Source organism: Vanellus vanellus (genome assembly GCF_965231255.1).
Source record: "Vanellus vanellus genome assembly, chromosome: 6".
Classification (NCBI taxonomy): Eukaryota; Metazoa; Chordata; class Aves; order Charadriiformes; family Charadriidae; genus Vanellus; species Vanellus vanellus.
The window spans coordinates 1,652,127-1,671,941 of record NC_138911.1 but is presented as its reverse complement, the minus strand read 5'-3'; the positions used below and the strand labels follow the sequence as shown (position 1 = coordinate 1,671,941).

Genomic DNA, 19,815 nt, shown 5'->3' with positions numbered 1-19,815 from the left:
GAAGGGGCTGGGGGGGGGGGGGGAGGTGGAGCGGCCTCAGTCACGTAGTCCCGGTCGAGGTGAGGAGATACAAGTCCATTAAAAACCACTTACTGCCAAACTCCTGCGGGGAGAGACAAGAGGAGCAGTCAAGAGCAGCACTAAGCACCCTTCCCGCCACCTCAGCCCCCCGCTCCTCGAGAGGGACCCCCCCCCTGAGACCCCACACGGCAGCGCGGCATGCACGGCAGCACCCCGGCACCGGCTCACCTGTCTCAGTGGTGCCGGTCCCTCTCTCTGTCCCTGTCCCGATGTCGCTCGTGTTCCCGGTTCCGCTCCTGGAAATAGTCCTCGTGCCGATCTTCACTGTGGAGAAGGTCCCGGTGTCGCCGGCTGCTTTCGCGGGACCGGCTGGGAGAGCGCTCCCGAGATCGGTGTCTTTTCCTAGAGAAAAGAAGCAGCAGCTTTTGGTCACCTCTGGGGAGGATCTCAGTGGGGTGGGGACAGAGGATGGACCTCAACGAAGCCACCCCCACGCGGCTCCAAGGCCCAGAGCCGTCCGTACCTGGAGGAGCTGCTGCTGGCGCTCGTGCTGTAAGATTTGGCTTCGATGCCGTGCAGACAGTCTTTGAGGGACGAGAGGAGGACGCGGCAGCGCTCATCGTTGGCGACGCGGGACTGCTTGATGACGGCAATGGCCGTGAGGAGGGTCTCGATGGCATCGCTGTAATCGCCTGGGGGAGCGGAGCAGCGCTGAGGGATGCGGATCTGCCGCAGGACGGCGGGGTGGGGGACACACACGAGGGGCACGGGGACACGGTTGTCATTACCTGCGCTGGCACCGGACACCGCCTTGGAAATGGCGCTGCTGGAGATCGCCCGGTTCCTGTTCATGATCTCCTCAAACTCCACTTCGCTCACAGGGGGAGGTGGTGGGCCGAGCTCCCGGCTGCATAGGAGGCGCACATAGAGGGTCAGCGTAGCTCCCCCCCCTCCCAAATTTAGTACCCCCACCCTCCCCTTCTGCCCCATCTCACCTGCTGTGGTTGTAGGGGGCCATGGCCTTGCCGTAGGTGTCTGGTGGTGGACCCAGGGCCGCGTTGGGTGGGGGGAAGAAGGCAGGGTTGAGGTGCAGGGCCGGGGGGACAGCCCCTGGGGGTGGCACGGCCAGGTGGGGGGGCAGTCGAGGTGGCGGGGGCATGAGATGCTGGTAGTGGATGCCGGGTGGAGGAGGGGGGACGCCGAAGCCGGAGGAGAGGGGTGGCGGGGGTGGCATCGGTGGTGGGGGCAGCCCCATGAGGGGCAGGGCGGCGGGGGGGCGGTTGAAAAAAGGCAGGACAGAGGGGGGTTTCTCCAAGCGGGCAGGCGGCAAAGCATTCTCCGTCGGCGTGGCACGGCCATCCAATGAGTCCACGGAGTCCCGGGAGTGGGCCCTCGGCGGCACACCTGCAAACGGCACAGGGAAGAGCCATGAGTCGCGGCCAGAGGGCCTTCAGGTCTCGGAGACCTTCTCCTCCTCTTCCTCCCCACCCATGGTAACCGGCGCAATGACAGTCCTCTCCCGCAGCCCCGTGAGGTCCGGCCTCGGGAGAGCTCAAAGGTGCTCAGAGAAAGATCCAGCCAGCCAAACGTAGCCTCCGCTTCCACGTGCCTCCAAGAGGGTACCAGCGCTCCAGCAAGACCCAGCTGCCCACAACATGCCCCGGAGACGCTCGTTCTGGGGCCAGCGGGGCTCTGCAGAAGCCGCCGAGCAAGCGGGTTACAGGGACAGAAGCGAAAAGCCACGAAAAATGGTGAGAGACCCCCAGCAGAGAGATCGCTGGGTCCCGAATCCCCAAAGACATTAAATGACCCAGAGAGCCTGCGATCCGCACATGGGTTCGGAAAGGCCTGAGCGAGGAGGAACACAAGGGGACAGAACTCAAGTGCCGACAGCAACGGAGCTAGTGGAGGAAGGAAAACTCAGTGCCCATCTGCCCCTGAAGAGAGGGACAGGAACCCTTGCTGTGTCCAAAGAGGTGTCAAGGATGAGACAGGAGAGATACAATGGAGGGCACTGCCTCTGCCTGAGCCTCTCGGGGGAGCCACGGCTCCCCACCGGGCATTTCCGCTCTTACGGCCGTCAAGCAGAGCACCGTTCAGGCGCTGGCGCTGCCGAGCCGGCAGCAAGGGTTCATGTGAGCTCAGCCGTGTCGGTGGCAAGGCCTCTGGGGGCAGGCCGAAACTCGGCGAGGCGAGGGGTGGGAGAAGGGAACGCACCCTGCTCCACCGAAACACGAGGGCAGGTCGGCACACCGCCTAACCGCACGGTGCTGCCAAGCAGCGGATCACGGCGGGCACTGGAGCTGAAGGGAGGGCGCGAAGGTCACAACTACCCCACTGCAACTCAGCCAGGGCGCTTAGAAAGAGAAGGGCTTTCCTTGCATGAAACGAGCCACGGGATCTACAATGACCGCAGCTGGCCAAGACCTCCTCGTACACGCTCCTGCCGAGACAGTCCCTGCAGCTCCGCAGAGCTCCCCCCGGCACAGGACTGGGGCGTCACATCGCTGCGGAGTGAGGCGAGGACCACCTATTGCCATTGTAGAAAGCCCACGGGCCAGGCCCCAGCTGGAATATTGCGTCCAGTGTTGGGCACCTTACCTCCGCAGGGATGGACAAATTCTGGAGGAGATCCAGAGAAGAGCTACTAATAGATATGGAGGGTCTTAGCTATGTTGATAGGCTGAAGAGCTTAAGCCCATTCAGTTTGGAGAGGAGGAGGAGGAGGCTACGAGGGATCTTCGCAGTGTGTGAGCACCTAAAAGGGGATCATAAAGACTCGGGTCAGGATCTAATCAGACTCAGCAGCAACAGGAAAAAAACCCCAGAGACTCCTGGCAGCGTTCCCCCCACCCTGAGGTCTCGGGGGGTTCAGCCTGACAGCTTTGCTGGGGATCTGCGGGGCCCGCGGGAGCTGCTGCGCAGCACGGAGACCCCCCCGTACCCGCCGACACGCCTTCGCCTCAACTCACGTTTGCGAGCCTGCGCCTCGAACTGTGACAGGTTCTGCCGGGTTGCCAGCCTCACCTCCACCTTGTCCCCGTTGAGGATTTTGCCGGGCAGGAGCTCCAGGAGTTTGTGGACTGAGTTCTCAGAGGCGACAACCACCTCTGCGTACCTGTGGGAAAGCCCGGTGGTCAGCCAGCCCCAAACCGTTCACCCCCTGGGAACGGGTAGGGACCCCCCGCCAGACCCCACAGGGCTCCAATCCGTCCTCGCTGGTGGAGACCACCCAGCACCACCACCTCCCGCCGCTTTCTCCGGCAGCTGAACCCAGCTTGGTGTTATATGCGCCCTCCTCTCTTTCCCATGCTGTTTGGGAGTCTCCACTTTACCATCCCAGCTCCAGGCGGGCTGTGCATCACCTGTGCCAGCCAGGAAAAACACCGGCTGCCCCCTAACTCCCCCAAAACGTGGCCACGAGAGCCTAACTCCCCCATACCCCAACATCGCCCTCAGCTCTCACCCTTTCGACTGGCCATTGGCTCGGTTCTCTGCGAATTTCAGCTCCACTACGTCGTAGACACCGACCGAGCGGATGGTCTGGATCAGCTGTTGGTCAGTTGTCCACTGAGGGGAAGAGGGGAGAGGCCGGTGTCAGCTCACGCAGCCCTTTGCTGGGCCCCAGTGCCCCCCCAGCTAACCCAGGCTCAGCCTTCGGGGGGGCTGGGGCAGCGCACTTGAGTACAGACACCCTCAGAACCCCTACAGGGAATTTTAAATCAGCCTCAAGTCTGAAAAAGGCCCTGGGCATGGCTACCAGGACAAGACAGAGCCTTCCTGGGACTGTCCCCATATCTGTCAACGGGAGGAGACTCGCCCGTGCAGCCCCCAAGAAGGCAGAGCCCCGTGGGGGCAGCAGCCGGTGCGAGGGAGGCATTACAGCCGCCCCAGACTGGATCTGAAGCCCCTCAAGGCCACGAATCCCTTTTCCCCCAGGATCACAAGGTCAAACCCAGCTCATGACCCAGCTTGGGACACCGGATCAGCGTGGACTGAGGGGGAACAGCACCCCCCAAAGAGCCCTGCAGCCCCTCGAGGGTTTCTCTGGAGGACCCCCCACCTGCGTCCGCACCACAGGAGCCCCAAACTGCCCACGCAGGTGGTCTGGAGACCCCCTGGGCAGGCAAACACAGCCAGAGAGCGATGCCACTCACCCAGGAGAAGCTGCCCACGTAGACGGCAGCTCTCTTGTTGCGCAGCCCGCTGTACGTGTACAGGATGGCGGGAGATTTGCTGTTGGGCTTGGGGGACGGCTCCTGGCGGATCTCCGGGGGTGGCTCCGAGCTGCTGGTGCGGCTTTCGGCGGGCTGCGAGCTGGCTGCTAACACGTCGTCGTACAGATCCATCTGATCAGCATTACTGAATTCAGAGTCCTGTGAGCGGAAAGACCGTGAGCACCTCCGCAGAGGGGAGACTCCCAGGGTGAAACCGCAGCTCAGAAGGAAGACCTGTGGGCTGTTAAGAGCCTAAACGGGGCTCGGGAGGACGGCCCCATTCTGCTGGAGTCCTCCAACACCCCCCAGCACTGATTGTCCGGCAGAAGCCAACCAGCAACCACCAGAGGAGATGCTTAAAAGTCATCTCATGCTGCTGCTCTGCTGCAGGTGCCCCCAATGCTGGAGGTTAGGAAGCCTCTTTCACTATTTGTGAACCAGTCATCCCAATTCACCGAGCGCCGGTGTGCACGAGCTCTTCTTAGCCAGCACAAGCCTCGAGCCCAAAGGTTTAGCACCCAAACCACTTGTCTCAGGTGCGTTCACAGCTCGGAGAAGGTGGTGAATCACTGCCGTGAACAAAGCAACAGCAAACAGATCCGGTGCCTGTTATCTCTCACGAGCCAGCTCCTCTGGCCCGGAGCCCTGTCCCCTCCCCTCAGTGGCATGCTGCTGTCTCTTTCACGGTATGTCCCTCGTTCAGGACTTCGTTTTCGTAATGACAACTCCCCGCACTTCCCCCCTGGCCCAGCAGACACCTCCCAGCACAGCACTGCTCTTCGCCCCTACTCCACTGCCTCGCAAAAACACACCGTGCCCCAGGCTTACGACCACTCCTCACTCGTGGAATCCACCACAGCATCTGCTCTTCCTCCCGGAAGAGCAATGCGGAAATCCCTCTTGCACGTCTCCAGTCCAGCTGCCCAACTCTCCAACTGGCCAGGTATTAACGCGAGCCCCACAGCAATGGGATCAACATCTCTTTTCCCCAGCAACGAGGATTACCAGTGCCCCGAAGACAATGCGGTGGGCTCTGCTTTGCCACGCTTGACATAACCCTGGAGCATTTTTTACAGCTAAGGAGGTGGACAAGGGAGGAATACTCCACGAAGCAGAGCCATGAAACTTTACCCCACTGATGATTGATGCTGGCTTGATCTTCCACCCCTCAAACTTCATCTACAAGCCCTTTGCTTTTCCGTCCGCTCCTCCGCTGATGCCCCAGGCGAGCAGAGGACTGCCTCACTAGGATGTGAGCAATGGGGGCAAGACGCAACTTGCTGCTCTGAGAGGCTACCAGGAAAAAGCTCACCTTTCGTAAGCACGCCAGGGCAAGAGTTCAGTGGTGGAAAACCAAACGGCCTCAATGGACGAACCTCTCGCTCCTTGGCTGGTACGCGCTTCACAAGTCCAGCCTGGGGGCCGTGCATCCATCCTCAAACCCCGCTCGCCTCAGCTACGCCACCGCAAGCTCACTCGTTTTTGGGCCAGCAGAGCCCTCTTCAGGGTAGGAGCTACACACGCCGTCGGCACGCACAGATGCGCGCACGCCGTCTCCCCTCCCCTCGGCAGCGCAGCCTTTCACGGCACGAACCAGCCGCCGAGGAAGCTTCTGAGCTGCGAACTCAAGTGTCCTAGATCTGCCTTCCAATTCCCACTCTGTTCTGGGCTATATTTAATTTGGAGTGTACAGCAAGTGCTGTGTTTACTACGGATCTTCAGACTAATTGCTCACCCGGATTCAGCGCGCGCTGAGCATCGCTTGATGCTACAAATTACTACTTTCAGTATTTGTCCCACGGGAAGAAGCACACAAGTCCCGTGCAGCACAAAAACCGGAGGCTCTGCTCCCAAATTTTTAATTCCAGCACTTCAGAGGCAGTTTGGACAACATCTTGTGCTAGAGAGAGCACGAGGCGGTTAAATCCCCTACACTGTGACTGTCAGGGAACTACACACATACAACACAGCCCTTTCTGAGCTCAGGGGAGAGACAGGGAAAGGTGCTCAGCACACGGCTTTCAAAGGGTCACAGAAATACAAAAATCAAACCATTTTCCCCCAGACACTCTTCTTGACAGCAACATCCATTTCTAAGGCAAGTTGTAACTTTTGCATCCGGCTATTTCAGCTGCAGAGCTGATAAAAAGTTTACAAGAATTTCAACAGGGAGCAGTATTTTTGTACTCATTCTCAAAACAGCTCAACTGTTTGCTTAATCCGCCTCCCACACTCCTGCCCCCACCAAGCGCCTCTGGACACAGCCCAAAGCTGGAAGATTTCTGCCTGAAAGTTTCAGAAAGTCAAGAACGAAAATAGGGGGGTTAGAGGAGAAATTGCTCAGAACCCCTCAGTTGTGCTACTTAGGGGATGCTTCAGCTTGGGAGTTTTTAGAGATCCTCAGGGATCTTCTGAAATCTCTAAAAACATTCTCCTTTAAAAACTAACAGCCTGATGGGAAGATGGTGGAGAAGTCCTCACAGCCCAAGCGCTCACAGTCCACTCTGCCGGCCTCTGCCAGCGCCGTCACACTGAATTTGCAGCCCATTGCTCGAAACCCACGGTAGCGAGAGGCTTCTTGCATCATGTGCCACCCCACCAGTGAACACCTTCACTGCCATTCAAACCCCGACGCAGCAAACGCGCTCTGAACCCAGGTGCGATGCTTTGCGAGGTGCACGGGGATGAAGCCGGGCATCATCAGTGGTAATTACCACGTGCGCTGTGGGATTTGGAACCGCGCTGGCATCCCTGGTGTGCCACGGGGCAGCCAGGGCAACTTTCCATCACGCTTTGATCCCACGCGCGGCATCATGCACAGATTAACTCTGGGTTTCTCCCTGCTGCCGCACAGCCCGAGGCGAGCGAGACACTGGAGTCGGCAGCCTTGATAATCACTTCCAGCTTTAAGAAGCCTCCATCTACTTGCCTGTGTCAAAGATTTTTTGTGTCATGTCGCCCCAAACCCTCCAGTTAAATCGTTCCACGCCATTTCCCGCTGTGCAGCCGGGCTTGCTCCGTCTTCCTCTCAACACTGCTTAACTTCTTTACCCCTAAAGATCCCCGAGACTCGACTGAGACCAAACCAGACCCATCAGAGACGCTCTCTGCTCCCCAGCAGACATTCCTGCGTCAACTTAAGCCACCGCTTTTGTCACCTTTGCTGTTCCAGGCCTCCCGGGGGCTGAGTCTTTGCAGGAAAGCCTATCTGCAGGCACTGGCCCGGCTTCGCAGAGCACCCCTGAAGCAGCAGCAGGGTTCTCCTGTGGTTCATCGGTTGTCCTCCAAGACTTCCCTTCCTTACAGACTTCCCAACTCACACCCGTCAAGGTGACAGCTCTCCTTTTCCAGACAGTAGATACCACGTCCGCTTTCACTGCTTCCCTTTGGCGTTCAGAGTAATTGCCACAAATGAAGTTTCCTGGTTATTCTGTGCACTTCTAAACTCCAGCCCAGTGACCTCCATGCATTTTCTTACTCCGCACCCTTATTCCCGCAGCTATCCAGCTCTCCCTTCCGCTCCCAAGTCCAGGTACACCTATTTCCTTGATTCTGTTAAAAGTGAATTGCATGAAAACATGCACATTGAGACAATTCCTAAGGCAGAGCAGTTCCATTTGGTCCCAGCACAATATTAGATTCTTTAATACATGGGGAATCGGGTTTATTCCGGGAGTTTTTCAGGAAGGATGCAGGAAGTGGTATTTCACAGTCAGAGGGTGTCCAGGCAGGGCTGCTCGGCTGCTACAGGCAGCACAGACGTTTGCTTTGCAGCTCACCTTTTGTAGTAAGATTCTTGTTATTTTGGCAATGTTACAGCCAGCTTCGACCCTGTCCTTCTCCAAGGCAACTGCTCTCAGCAGAGAACTCCTCCTTCTTCCCAGGTGGCTGGAAAGCACCTCGAAGTCCCCTCAGCTCTGAGGCAGATAATACGGTTTCCGCCATTTTGCTTTTCCCTAAAGGTCTAACCCACAGCGTATTCTCCCCCGATAACCTCCCACCTCCTCAGAACAAAGGGTTTATAGCCCTCAGCTCCTCTTCAGCCCTCTGGGAGCCCACGGTGATTCCTTCCCCTGTGGGTTTTGCTTCCAGTTCACGCGGCTTGCTCTCTGGTGCGGACCAACTTTCCTCCACGGGCTTTCCACAGAGGTTTGTAATAGTCAAACACCTGCATTCACACTTGCTCTCACAGATCCCCAAACTCCAAAATCTTCTGCTCTAACAGTTACACTCCCTCCTCTTCTCTGTCATTTTTTCCCGCGTGTCCCAGACAGCCCCAGGATGGGAGAGGGGGCACACGGGCACCTCTCCGACCGCAGTGAGTCCCCGCCACAGCTTCCCAGCCTCAGCGGTCCCGCAGGTTCTGTGCTCTGTGTCCCCTCGCTATGCAGTTCCCTGGCAGTGCCTCTTCCAGTTTGGATTTCTCATTTCTCCAACCAGGCTGCAATTATCTCCTTCAATCCCCGCTCGTCACCGCCCTGGCAAATGTTCTGGTCCAAACCCTGCCTCCTCCTCCTCCCAAATATTTTGTGATGTGTTGAACCTCTGGTGAAACCCACAGAAAGACCTTTTATTCCCAGCTCGAGATGGCAGCCACCAGGATTTAGGAAGGGTCCCAGGCCTCGGTTCCCCACAGGGACTCTCCAGCGCTGTGCCATCTTTTCCCGGGCACACCGGTTGTATCCTCTGCCTCCGCTCAGAGCATACGCACCAGCTGGTGTGTACATCCACACTAATGAGTTGGCTGATGCAGGTAATGACGTTCTCCCCTCAGCGAGGGGGATCTGCTCCCCCAGCCCCACACCCGGCCGTGCCGCTCACCTGGTTGAACTCCTCGTCGGCGTATATATCGATCAGATCCACTCCTTCGGACATATTTCCAGAGACGGGAGTAGGAACCCGGGCTGGGACCGGGGTGAAGCAGGAAGACGGAAGGTGCACTGCAGCTGGGCAAGAGGAGGGGGGAGAAGGAGGTCAGTGAGGCACCAAGGACCCACTCCGCATGTCCCCCCAGTCCACTTTGCCCCCCCCCCCCCCCCCCCCGCACCCATCCCTCCAGAGGACTGTGGCCCCCGCTTCCCTGCAGCCAACCCCCCAGGAGGGCCCACAACCTCAGCCCAACCCCACCCGGGGACCGCAGCGCCCCTCGACCTCTGCCTGGGACCCCCCTCCCCGAGGGCAATCCCACCCCGACGCCACCCTCACTGAGGGCCACCCCCAGGGGCAACGTGGCCCCGTTTCCCCCAGACCTTACCCATCTCTAGAGGCAACAATCTCCCCCCCAGGGGGCGACCCCAACCTAACAGCCCCCCCGGGGCCTACAGCCCCTCCCCGACCCCAAACCCGGGGATACCGACTCCCACCCCCCCCCCCCCCGGGCAGTCCCTCCCCAGCGACGAGGTCCCGGAGGGGGCCCTATCGCCGGCCCGAGCTGGGCCCGCCACCGCTCCTCCGGCCCAGACACCCCCCCCCCCCGCCGCCGCCGCCGCCGCCGCCGCCGCCGCCACTGGGGGCCAGACCGCCATATCGGCCCGCCCCTGCCGAGCGGCGGGGCCTGAGGGGGGCGGGAGAGGGCGGAGGGGAGGGGGCTACGGGTCGCGGCCCTTTCCCCCCCCCCCGGTCCGGCCCCCCGTTCCCCGTTCCCCCCTCCTCCTCCACCCCCCCCTCCCCCCGCGGCCCCGCCCGTTACCGCCAGCAGGCCCCGAGCGCGCGCGCCAACCGCGCTCACCGCCACCGCCAGCGCCGCCGCGCCACGCCACACCCCTTCCGGTCTGCGCCCCGCCCCTTCCGCCCCCCTCTCCCCTCCCGCCGCACCATAGAGTCGGAACTCCTCCGCGTCACAGAGCGGCCCGGGCGGAGGCTAGAGCGGCTGCGTGGGGCTATGGCGGCGGCCAGGGTGAGTTTACTGGGGGGGCGAATGGGTGTTACTGGGGACTGTGAGTCCGGGGACAAGGGGGAGAGCCGGGGGACGGCTGGGGGGGATTTGGGGCAGCAGGGTCTGTGTGGGGTGTGGGACGGGGTGATTGGGGACAGCAGGGCCGGCGGGGGGATGGACTACGGGATCAGGGGCAGCAGGGTCTGGGGGGGGTGGGCGTTAGGGGATCGGGATCAAGGGCAGCAGGGCTCGGGGGGGACTGTGGGATCGGAGGCAGCAGGGTCTTGGGGGGGTGGAATGGGGGTTTGGGGGCAGCAGGGCCCGGGAGGAAGGGCCACAGGATCAGGGGCAGTAAGGGAACGGGGAGGGGTAGGGGCAGCAGGGTCGGGGGGGGTGGGTGGGGGGTGGCACAGGGGGTTCATGGCCCTCAGGGTCTGGGGGGGGCCATGTGCGTGCTGCGGAATCTCCCTGTACCCACTGTGCTGGGACAGCCAGGCCTGACATCTCCCCACACTGTCCGTGTCCCTTTCACAGCTCTGCTCCCTGCCGGGGCGGGCTCTGTGCCAGCGCATTTTGGGGCCGGTCTGCCTGCAGCGTGGCTACCGCGGGGACTCCCCGACGGATTCGGGGAAGGACGTGCTGGAGATCCCCTTGCCCCCCTGGCAGGAGCGTCCCAACGAGCCACTGAAGACCAAGAGAGCCCGGCTGCTGTACGAGAGCCGGAAGAGGGGGATGCTGGAGAACTGCATCCTGCTCAGGTGAGGTGCAGGGTGCTTGTCCTCCATCCCGACTTCTCAGGCACCCTCTGCCGCTTGTCCACCTCCCCGCTGTCTGTCCTTCCCCACAGCACCCTGAGAATTCATTCCCTGCAGACAGGGGCGGGCAGGGATAGCGTGTGCTTCACAGGAGGGGTAACATGAGCCCTGGTGCGCTAAGGGAGAAAGGCCGGTCGAGGTGAGCGTAGCTGCTGTGTAATTCAGCTCCTTAAAGTTGTCCCAGGTTTTTAATTAACAGGGAAGAGTCCCGAGCATTGCGGGAAAGAGTTCGGTGGTGTAGTGCACAGCCATAATCCAAAACCTAAAGAGATGTGGTGTTGCTTAGAGGTTAGAAGGGTGCACCATTGGATAAATCACTGCAAGAGCTTCCTCGGTTGAGTCTGGGATGCAACAATCAGTGCTGCTGCTGGGCAGGACGGGGCAGAGCCAGAGGCAGCTGGGCTGGAGGGATGCAAGAGCTCTGGAAAGCTCCGAGGTGGTGGCTGAGCCAAAATCCTTTGGGAAGGATGTATGTAATTTCTGGGATGTATGAACGAGGCAGAGCCAGTTGGGTTTCGGGACTGAAGTAGTGGTTAACGGAGAGCAGGGGCTGAGGGCAGGAGGCAGGTCACTTTGGACGCAGCTGCTCCATTTCTTCTGGCTTCATGTACAGCGCTGGGCACCAGCCATGGTCGGGAGCAGTGTGCCAGCCTGGGTCTTCCTCCGGTCACCCGCGCTCATCCTTCTATGTCCTCTTCCCAGCCTCTTTGCAAAGGAGAACCTGAACCGCATGAGCGAGCAGCAGCTGAACCTCTACGACCGGCTCATCAACGAGCCCAGCAATGACTGGGACATTTACTACTGGGCCACAGGTACAGTGCAGCTCCCCGTTGCCCTGTTCGCTCCGATGCCAGGGCATCGGCGCCGCTCGGGGCCGCGGGAGCTGGGCTTGGCAGGGTGACCGTGGTACTGGGTGCTTCAAGACAGGACGGAGCCGTTCTCTTGCTGCCTCTTTCTGTTTTTACCGCAGAAGCGAAGCCCACGCCGGCCGAATTTGAGAACGATGTGATGGCCATGCTGAGGGAGTTCGCCAAGAACAAGAAGAGGGAGCAGAGGCTGCGACAGCCAGACCTGGAGTACCTCTTTGAGCCATCCCACTGATGGGGGGGGAGGGGGCACCTTCTCCCTCCCCATCCCCTGGAGCAGAGGAGGGACACGGGGCCCCGTGGAAACACCGCTGCTGTCCTCTCTGAGGCTCTCCCTCCTCCTCCTCTGCCAGCGGCTCCCTCGGACTTTCAGGGCATGATGAATAAAGCCATGGCTGCTAACCCTGCTGCCGTCCTCCTGCTGCGTTGTGGGCACAGGGCTCTGATCTTCGGTGGCGTTGGGAGCGGGTGCTTGGGGGAGGCAGAGGCAATCGGAGCTCGCTCTGGCCTCTGCCACCTCACTGCTGTCTCCACCTCCCAGCTGTCCCTTCGAAACCCTTTCTCTGGGGACCTGGGGGAGGAGACCCCACACCCAGGGGGCTGTAATCCCTTCCACAGGAGGTTGGAGTGGGGCATCCCGCTCCCCCGGTGCCCTCTGTGGGGTGTCCAAGCCGGGCCAGCGGTCCACAGGCAGCGGTGACAGTCCCTCTGCGACTGAGATCCCCATGTGTCACCTCACCGGTTACCAGGAGATGGTGTCAGAATCCCAACGTCCACATTCCACAGCCACCCCTGCCTCCAGGCAGGAAGGGAGCTGCTCTGGGACAGCCCTACTATGGTGTCTGCCTGTCCGTTTGTCCGTCCCCGTGCCAAGCTGCGGTCCCTGCTGCGGGGCTGGGCACCGTCCCTCCCTCGGCAAAGGCACGCACTGGGGGAAGCGCTGACCTCATGAACTTCTACACCACGAGCTACTCGGTGGCTCACGGTAGGGGGTCCTGAAGGCTTCCCCTAAAGCAGGAGGGGGCTCATTCCCAGGGCTGAGCCCCCTCTCCCCGCCGTCACCCAGGCCAGCCACGTTTCCATCCCTGCCTCGGCCACCACAGCGACACCGGCTATGTGTCCAACGACCGCTCGGCCATCTCCTGCCTGCTCCACCCATGCAGCGCAGCAGGGGGCTAGGTACCCCTTCTGTGGAGGGGGGGACAGGGGGACAAGTTTTGGGGCATCTCCATCACAGCCACGCTGGCCTCCCACCACAGCCACTGCCAGGACACCGCCACGTCCACCACCACCGAACACTTCAAGCCCTTCTGGCTCCCCGACCGCCAGAGCCTCCTGCCCTGGCACGTCCACCTGCTGGGGAGTGGATACCTCCAAGAGTCCTCCCTTTCCTGCCTCCGCACCAGGGCAGTGAGTTCCCCAGCAGACGTGGCACCTCCAGGGACTCCCCAAAGCATCCAGGGAGCACGGTGCAGAGGGCCACCGCACCCTTCCTGCCCAGCCCGGTACGGTTTTGGGGGTGTCAAAGCTCCTGCAGCCAGGTCCATCCCCAGGAGGGTTTGAGGGTGTTGGTGGTCCCCTCCCCTGTGTCACCCATCTCTGCCCACCCCCAAACGCAGGGGGACAGGCAGGACCCCCAGGCTGTCCCCAGCACCGAGCGAGGCAGCGGGTTCAGCCGGGAGGTGCCGGGCTGCCTGGGCACGGCGGTGAGCCACGGGACCCCATCCCACCACCCCATCCCCGTGTGTCCTCCTCCCCCCCCGCCCCCCGCCGAGTCCCTGGGAGCACATGGAGAAATAAAACCTGCAACCAGCCTCCCTGGGCACAGTGTCATTGTCACCCCTGCCCCCACCGTGGAGGGGCTGTGGCTGCCCCCAACTGTCGTTTTTGGGGGCTGCCTGCTCCCTCAAAGGCTGGCAGGAGAATTTTTTTGGGGGGGTGGGGTGGAGGGGGTGTCACCTTGCCGGCAGCCGCTGGAGGGCTGTACGAACCCGGTTTTCTGCGCTGCTTTTGGGATGACACAGCTGATTTGCGGCAGGGAAAAAGCAGGCAGGGCTGGAGGGGGTGGGGTGGGGGGCGAGGAAGAGGAGGAGGAAGAAGGAAGGAGAGCCCCAGCCTGTCCGGCAGCACCCAGCAGGGTGGGCAGCCATGGCATGGGGGTCTCCATCCAAGCCCCCCCCCCGGCCACGGGGTGTACAAACAGCCTTCGTGGGGGTGTGGAAGAGCACTGGGAGGGGTGTGGATGTACCCCGGGGGGTGTGGGGGGGGGACACCCACGGATGAGGACCCTGCAGCAGCTCCCGGGGGGGAAGGGGGGGGTGTCCCAGGGGACGTGGGTGATCAGAGGGACACCCCCGGGCCAGCACCCGGGGAGGGGTGAGACGGACGGGGCACACAGGGATGAGGCAGGCAGGAAAAGGGGGAGGGCGGGGCATGGGCGTGGCAAGGGTGGGGACAGGGTGGGCGGAGCAATGGGGCAGGGTGGGGCACCAGTAGGGTGGCTTGGGGCAATGGTGGGGACGGGGTGGGCGGAGCCGCGGGAGAGGGGGCGTGGCGCCGCGGGAAGGGGGCGTGGCGCAGCCCAGGTACTCCCCCAATGAGGTGTGTCCCCCGCTCTCAAGCCCCGCCCTCCCTCCCACCGCCCTCTCCCATTGGCTGCGGCTGGTTGCCGTGGCGACGGCGGCGGCGTGGTCCCCGCGGCGGGGATGGGGAGCGGCGGCTCGGCGGGCCGCGGGGCCCGGCTGGCGGCGGCCGAGGGCCCGGAGGGGGGAGAACAACGGCTGGAGGTGCGGGGAGGGCGGGTACCGGCGGCCCTCTGGGCCCAACGGGGGCTGAGGAAGCTCTACCTGAGCGGCGCGGGGTTACGGGACCTACCGGCCGAGCTGGCGGCCCTCCGGCACCTCCGCACCCTGGCGCTGGATGGCAACGAGCTGATGGAGGTACCCGAGGCCCTGTGTCGCCTGCCCCGCTTGGCTCACCTCTACCTGGGCCGCAACGGGCTGCAGGCGCTGCCGCCCGCCTTCGCCCGCCTGCAGAGCCTGCGCTGCCTGTGGCTGGAGGGCAATTTCCTCGCCCGCTTCCCCCGCGCCCTCCTGCGCCTGCCCGACCTCCGCAGCCTCCAGCTGGGTGACAACCGCCTGACCCGCCTGCCCGCCGGGCTGCCCCGCATGGCCGGCCTGCGTGGCCTTTGGCTCTACGGGAACCGTTTCGAGGAGTTTCCCCCCGCCCTGCTGCGCATGGTCCACCTCCGCGTCCTCGACCTGGACCGCAACCGCATCGCCCACTTCCCCGACCTCACCTGCCTCTCCGCCCTGCGCCTCCTCTCCTACGACCACAACCCCGTCCGGCAGCCGCCGTGCGTCGGGGACGCCGTCCGGCTGGTGGGCGACGGGGCGCAGGAGTTCATGGAGGCACGACAGGAGCGCCTACAGAGCCTCCAGCAGCAGGAGGAGGAGGAGGAAGAGGAAGGCGAAGGCACCGAGGCCCCACCGGCGGCCCCCGGGGATGGTTCCCCGCTGCTGGAGGATGGGGAGGGCGGCTTTGCAGCCCTGCCGGGCTCCCCAGGGGAAACATGAGCCACCACGCTGCAGCCAGACACCTACAGGGATGCACCACGGAGGGATGCGGAGCCTCCACCGGGCTCCCAAGGACCACCGTCTCCCAGGTAGGGCTGGGGAAGAAGGAAGCTCACAGCCCCCACGCAAAGGAAAACATACGGTCCGAGGACCAGCATCTCCCACTCAGGATGGCAAAGAGCTGCTGCCTGGATCCACGAGGCTCGTGGGTCACCATCGGGATCCACGAGCCCACCTTAGAGTATCCCACCTAACCGCAGGGTGCCTTGAATGGGGGAAACGGCCCTCTGCCATGATGGGTGACCCCACAGACCCCACTTGCCTGCTGGGCAGGCAGTGCAGCGCCGCAGAGAGTCGGGTGTCCCCACAATGCCTATCCTCGAGCACGGGGACCTTCCAACCACGCACTGCAGCTGCCCCGTGACCTCCACAGGTGTCCTTCGCTCCTGGCTCCGTGGGGTTCACATCCATCCCACACGGACCCTGTCACCCCAACAAGCAGCAGGGTTTGAGAGCAAAGGCGCAGAGCCCTTCTCACCCCTGAGACCCCCATTCTGATGCTGGAATTGGGCTGGGGGATGGGGAGAGAGGTCTCCTATCAGGGTTCTCCCAGTCCTAAAGTTTGGGGAGCTGATGGAAACTCCACCTGGGCACAAGCACTGCTTCTCTCAAGCCTGGAAAGGGTTTTGCCTCTGTATGGAAAGAGGAGCCCCAGCTCCGGCTCTGTCTGCCCCAAAACGGGTACCGAAGCCTCGGCTGCCACCTTGTCTCTCCTCTCCCCTTCCCCGAGCGCTGTTTGTACCAAACTCAAGCAATAAAAAGCACAAACCGGAGGGAGAGAACGGTGATGGGATCTGTTCTCCGGGGGGGGGGGGGGAGGGCTGTGGCAGGGAAGAGCCTATTCGGGAGCCGCTTAAAACACAGTGACACATTCTGGTGCCAGACCACCACCTCCTCTTATTTTTGACGTTCGAGGCAGTCCCGTTTTCCTCCGCCTGTCCCCAAACCGTGCTCCCGCTCTCCACAGAGCCATCCCGGTCCGGCGGGGAGCACGGCCGCCCCGGCCCTGAATGAATGCTCCTCCTGAGGGCTGGGGCTTGCTGGAGGTTTCAAACCTTGCATCCGCTTTTAATTGCGAGGGGTTTGGGTTTGGTGGCTGGGAGGCAGCCAGCGCTCCTGCCACATCCTCTCCCACGCTCACCGGGGCAGATGCTGCCCGGATTTTTTTTTTTTTTTTCCTGCCAACCCCTCCCCGCAGCGAGAACCGCGGCTATTTTAGACCCAGCGGAGCATCCTCATCTGCGGGATGCGCAGGTTCCGTCGGCGCCAGCCTCTCCGACAGCGGAGGCTGACGAAGCCCCCACCTTTGCAGCGCTAACGAGGCCCCATTTCCATTCCCACTCGCAGACGGCGCGTTCGGGGCTTGGCAGGAGCTCGGCTCGCTCTTCCCCTGTTGGGTTCAGGTCTGCCTGTTGGGGACAGGGACAGGTTGTCCGTCCCTCCTGCCACCTGGGGAAGCCTTCACCGTTGTGGCTTGTAGCAGGCAGAGCATCCCGGCACGGGGCACCCCGGGGTGCTGAGTATGGCAGCGGGTGGCTTTCAGCCCCCAGGGGTGCGCTGGGGTCACGCCATCGATCTGGGGGGCGGCTGCTGCTGCTGCTTCGCCTGGGGAAGACACTTCTGCTAATTAGCAGGTAATTATCCATCGTCCCCGCAGGGTGCTGGCCCTGGCAGAGACCGAGAAGATTCCGAGCCCCAGCTCCGAGCGAGATGTCCTTTTCTGCCGCGCGCAACCCATCTGCTGCCACCAGTCCACGGGGTGCAGGTGGTTTTGGGTGCCACCAGCCTGTCCCCGCAGGAGGAACCAGAGCCAGAAGCTCTGACACCTGGGGAGGGGGGGGGACACTGCCTCCCTGTCGCTTTTTCCCACCGCTCCAGCCTTTCTCAGCCCCGGGGTTTCAGTGGGGAAGGAGCTGGGTTGGGGTCCAGGCACCGCGTTGGCACGGCACCGGTGGCAACCGGCGCGGTGACACGCGGGCCAGGAGCTGCCGCAGTCAGCGGAAACCTCACACGTCGCTGCTACGCACAAGTATTTGGGGGATGCTGGCACCGGCGAGCCCCAGCACCCGGCGAGGCGTGCGCGCAGTGCATCATCCATACGTCTGTCTCTATATATATCCCTGCCTACTCCCCCGTCCCCGCGTACGGCGGTTTGTGGCCTCGCCGCAGCTGGGATCACGCTGCTATTTCCATCTGCTCCCGCTGGCTGCCAACGCAAAGGGGAAAAGGGGCTCGGGGAACCGCTGCCGTTCGGACCGGCTCCGTGCAACAGGAGCACCGGGACGGCCGCACGGGGCCAAGCGCGTTTTCCTTTCGCCGCGTTCGAAGATGTAGCCTGATAAAAGAAACCCGTCTCCGGCGTAACGCAACCCAGGCGGCCGCCGGGCTCGCTGGCACCGATGCCGTTGCCGGTTTGTCGCTGCCAAAATCTCCAGGTTTGGCTCAGTTGGACGTAAACCAGAGCCTGAACGGGTGCGAGCGGCAGCGACCTGACCTCCGCCGCGATGCCGGAGCCAGCCAGGGGATGTCTGTCCCCTTCTCTTCTCCACCATCACCTCCAACACCACATCTCAGCCCTTGAAAGGCAGATCCGGAGGAGATGCCATCCTGGGCACAGAGGACGCGGCTCTCCCGCCATCCCCGCGTTTGGAGTTTCCGTTATTTATTCAAGACCAGCGTTCAGTGAATTATTTAACGCAGCCACCCGAGCTTTTGCCGTGCCAGCCAACACCCCGGGCTCCCAAGCAGCCACGTGTCCCCCGCGTCACCAACAGCCACCTTGCCCAGGTTGTGGTCCCCTCCCCGGAGCCATATTCCAGTCCCTCCCCAGCATGTCACACCCCCCCCGCCGGGGTCCCAGCCCCAACCCCTGCCCAACTGGGACGGGCACTCACCCTCCCGGCGCGGTCGGTGCCCACGGGGACCCGCTGGCTGTGTCACCCGGCTCAGCGCAGGCTGCGGCTGTCAGCGTTGTCCCCTGGGGATGGGGGGACACCAAAGTCCCCATTGCCCACCCCTGCAGGCTCCTGCGAGCCACCTCCCAGCACGACCACCACTTGGAACCACCTCACCTGGAGGAAGAGCCTCATTCTAGGGCTGCTCTTAATAAACCCTTATTAATTGCCCTCGTTAACTGCCCTCGTTAGCAGGCCTGACCCTGCACCCTTGCAGGTTGGCCAGGTGGCTTTCCTCGTCCCCGCCACGTCCTTGTGCATGCGGGGGGGGGGGGGGGGGGGAGGGGGGGGTTGCTCGGTGCTGGGGGGGATGCTCGATTGTGGGGGGGATGCTCAGAGCAGGGAGGGGTGCTTGATGCTGGGGGGGGGGATGCTTGAGGATTGGGGGGGGAAGCTTGATGCTGGGGGGGGATGCTTAATGCTGGGGGGATGCTTGATGTTGGGGGGGGATGCTTGATGTTGGGGGGAATGCTCAGTGCTGGGGGGATGCTGTGTGCTGGGGGGATGCTCCATGCCGGGGGGATGCTCCATGCCGGGGGGGATGCTCAGTGCTGGGGGGGTGTGCTTGATGCTGGGGCGGGATGCTTGATGATTTGGGAGGGATGCTCAGTGCTGGGGGGATGCTCAGTGCTGGGGGGATGCTCAGTGCTGGGGGCGATGCTTAATACTGGGGGGATGCTCAGCACAGGGAGGGGTGCTTGACGCTGGGGGGGGATGCTTGATGATTTGGGGAGATGCTCAGTGCAGGGAGGGATACTCAGTGCTGGGGGGCATGCTTGATCCCGGGGGGTGGGATGCTCAATACTGGGGGGATGCTCGGTGCAGGGAGGGGTGCTTGACGCTGGGGGGGGATGCTTGATGCTGGGGGGGAAGCTTAATGCTGGGGAGGATGCTTAATGCTAGGAGGGATGCTCTATACTAGGGGGGTGTTTGGTGCTGGGGGGGAATGCTTGATGCTGGGGGGAACACTCAGTGTTGGGGGGATGCTGTGTGCTGGGGGGATGCTCCATGCAGGGAGGGGATGCTCAGCCAGGCGCAGGTGACACTGTGACCCCCATCCCCACTCCAACCAGCGCTCGCTGTGGGCACAGCTGCTGGGGGACCGCAGGAGCCACCCCCCCCCCACTCTCCCCCCCGTTATCCCCCCCCAAGCCCAGAGACGAGGCACACTGGCAGTTACTGACTGTCCTTTATTACTGAGAACAGGGGCTGCCTCCAGAAAACGAGGGGCCCCGCTCCCCAAAAATAGGATTCTCCAAAGAAGGCGCCCTGACCCGCGCGCCCCGGCCCTCGTACTCCCCCCCCCCGGCCTCCCCGCCGTTATTAAAAAAGGGGGGCAGCGGGCCACGGCCACCCCCCACCCCCCACCCCCCCCGGCCAGCAGCAAAGCCACCGGCAGCGGGATGGCATCGCCAGCCGGGCATCCCCTCGC

General features: G+C 62.6%; 3 protein-coding genes across 3 annotated transcripts; 2 read left to right on the top strand and 1 right to left on the bottom strand.

The window, feature by feature from the left end:
• Positions 1–254: 254 nt before the first annotated feature.
• CPSF7 (cleavage and polyadenylation specific factor 7) lies at positions 255–9,966 on the bottom strand (the record flags this gene model as incomplete). Its single annotated transcript, XM_082485858.1, has 9 exons — positions 9,928–9,966; positions 9,060–9,184; positions 4,179–4,397; positions 3,488–3,591; positions 2,994–3,139; positions 1,017–1,425; positions 810–928; positions 545–713; positions 255–423 (listed from the first exon to the last, which is right to left on the bottom strand). The coding sequence occupies exons 2-9, from the start codon at positions 9,111–9,113 to the stop codon at positions 255–257; spliced, it is 1,389 nt and encodes a 462-aa protein (XP_082341984.1). The 5' UTR covers positions 9,114–9,184; positions 9,928–9,966.
• An 86-nt stretch (positions 9,967–10,052) lies between these two features.
• On the top strand, positions 10,053–12,196 carry SDHAF2 (succinate dehydrogenase complex assembly factor 2). The gene is made up of 4 exons (XM_082485339.1): positions 10,053–10,134; positions 10,648–10,871; positions 11,631–11,740; positions 11,899–12,196. Exons 1-4 carry the CDS (start codon positions 10,120–10,122, stop codon positions 12,027–12,029), a joined length of 480 nt encoding a protein of 159 aa, XP_082341465.1. The 5' UTR covers positions 10,053–10,119; the 3' UTR covers positions 12,030–12,196.
• A 2,303-nt stretch (positions 12,197–14,499) lies between these two features.
• Positions 14,500–15,374, top strand: LRRC10B (leucine rich repeat containing 10B; the record flags this gene model as incomplete). Its single annotated transcript, XM_082485172.1, has 1 exon — positions 14,500–15,374. The coding sequence occupies one exon, from the start codon at positions 14,500–14,502 to the stop codon at positions 15,367–15,369; it is 870 nt and encodes a 289-aa protein (XP_082341298.1). The 3' UTR covers positions 15,370–15,374.
• Positions 15,375–19,815: the final 4,441 nt, after the last annotated feature.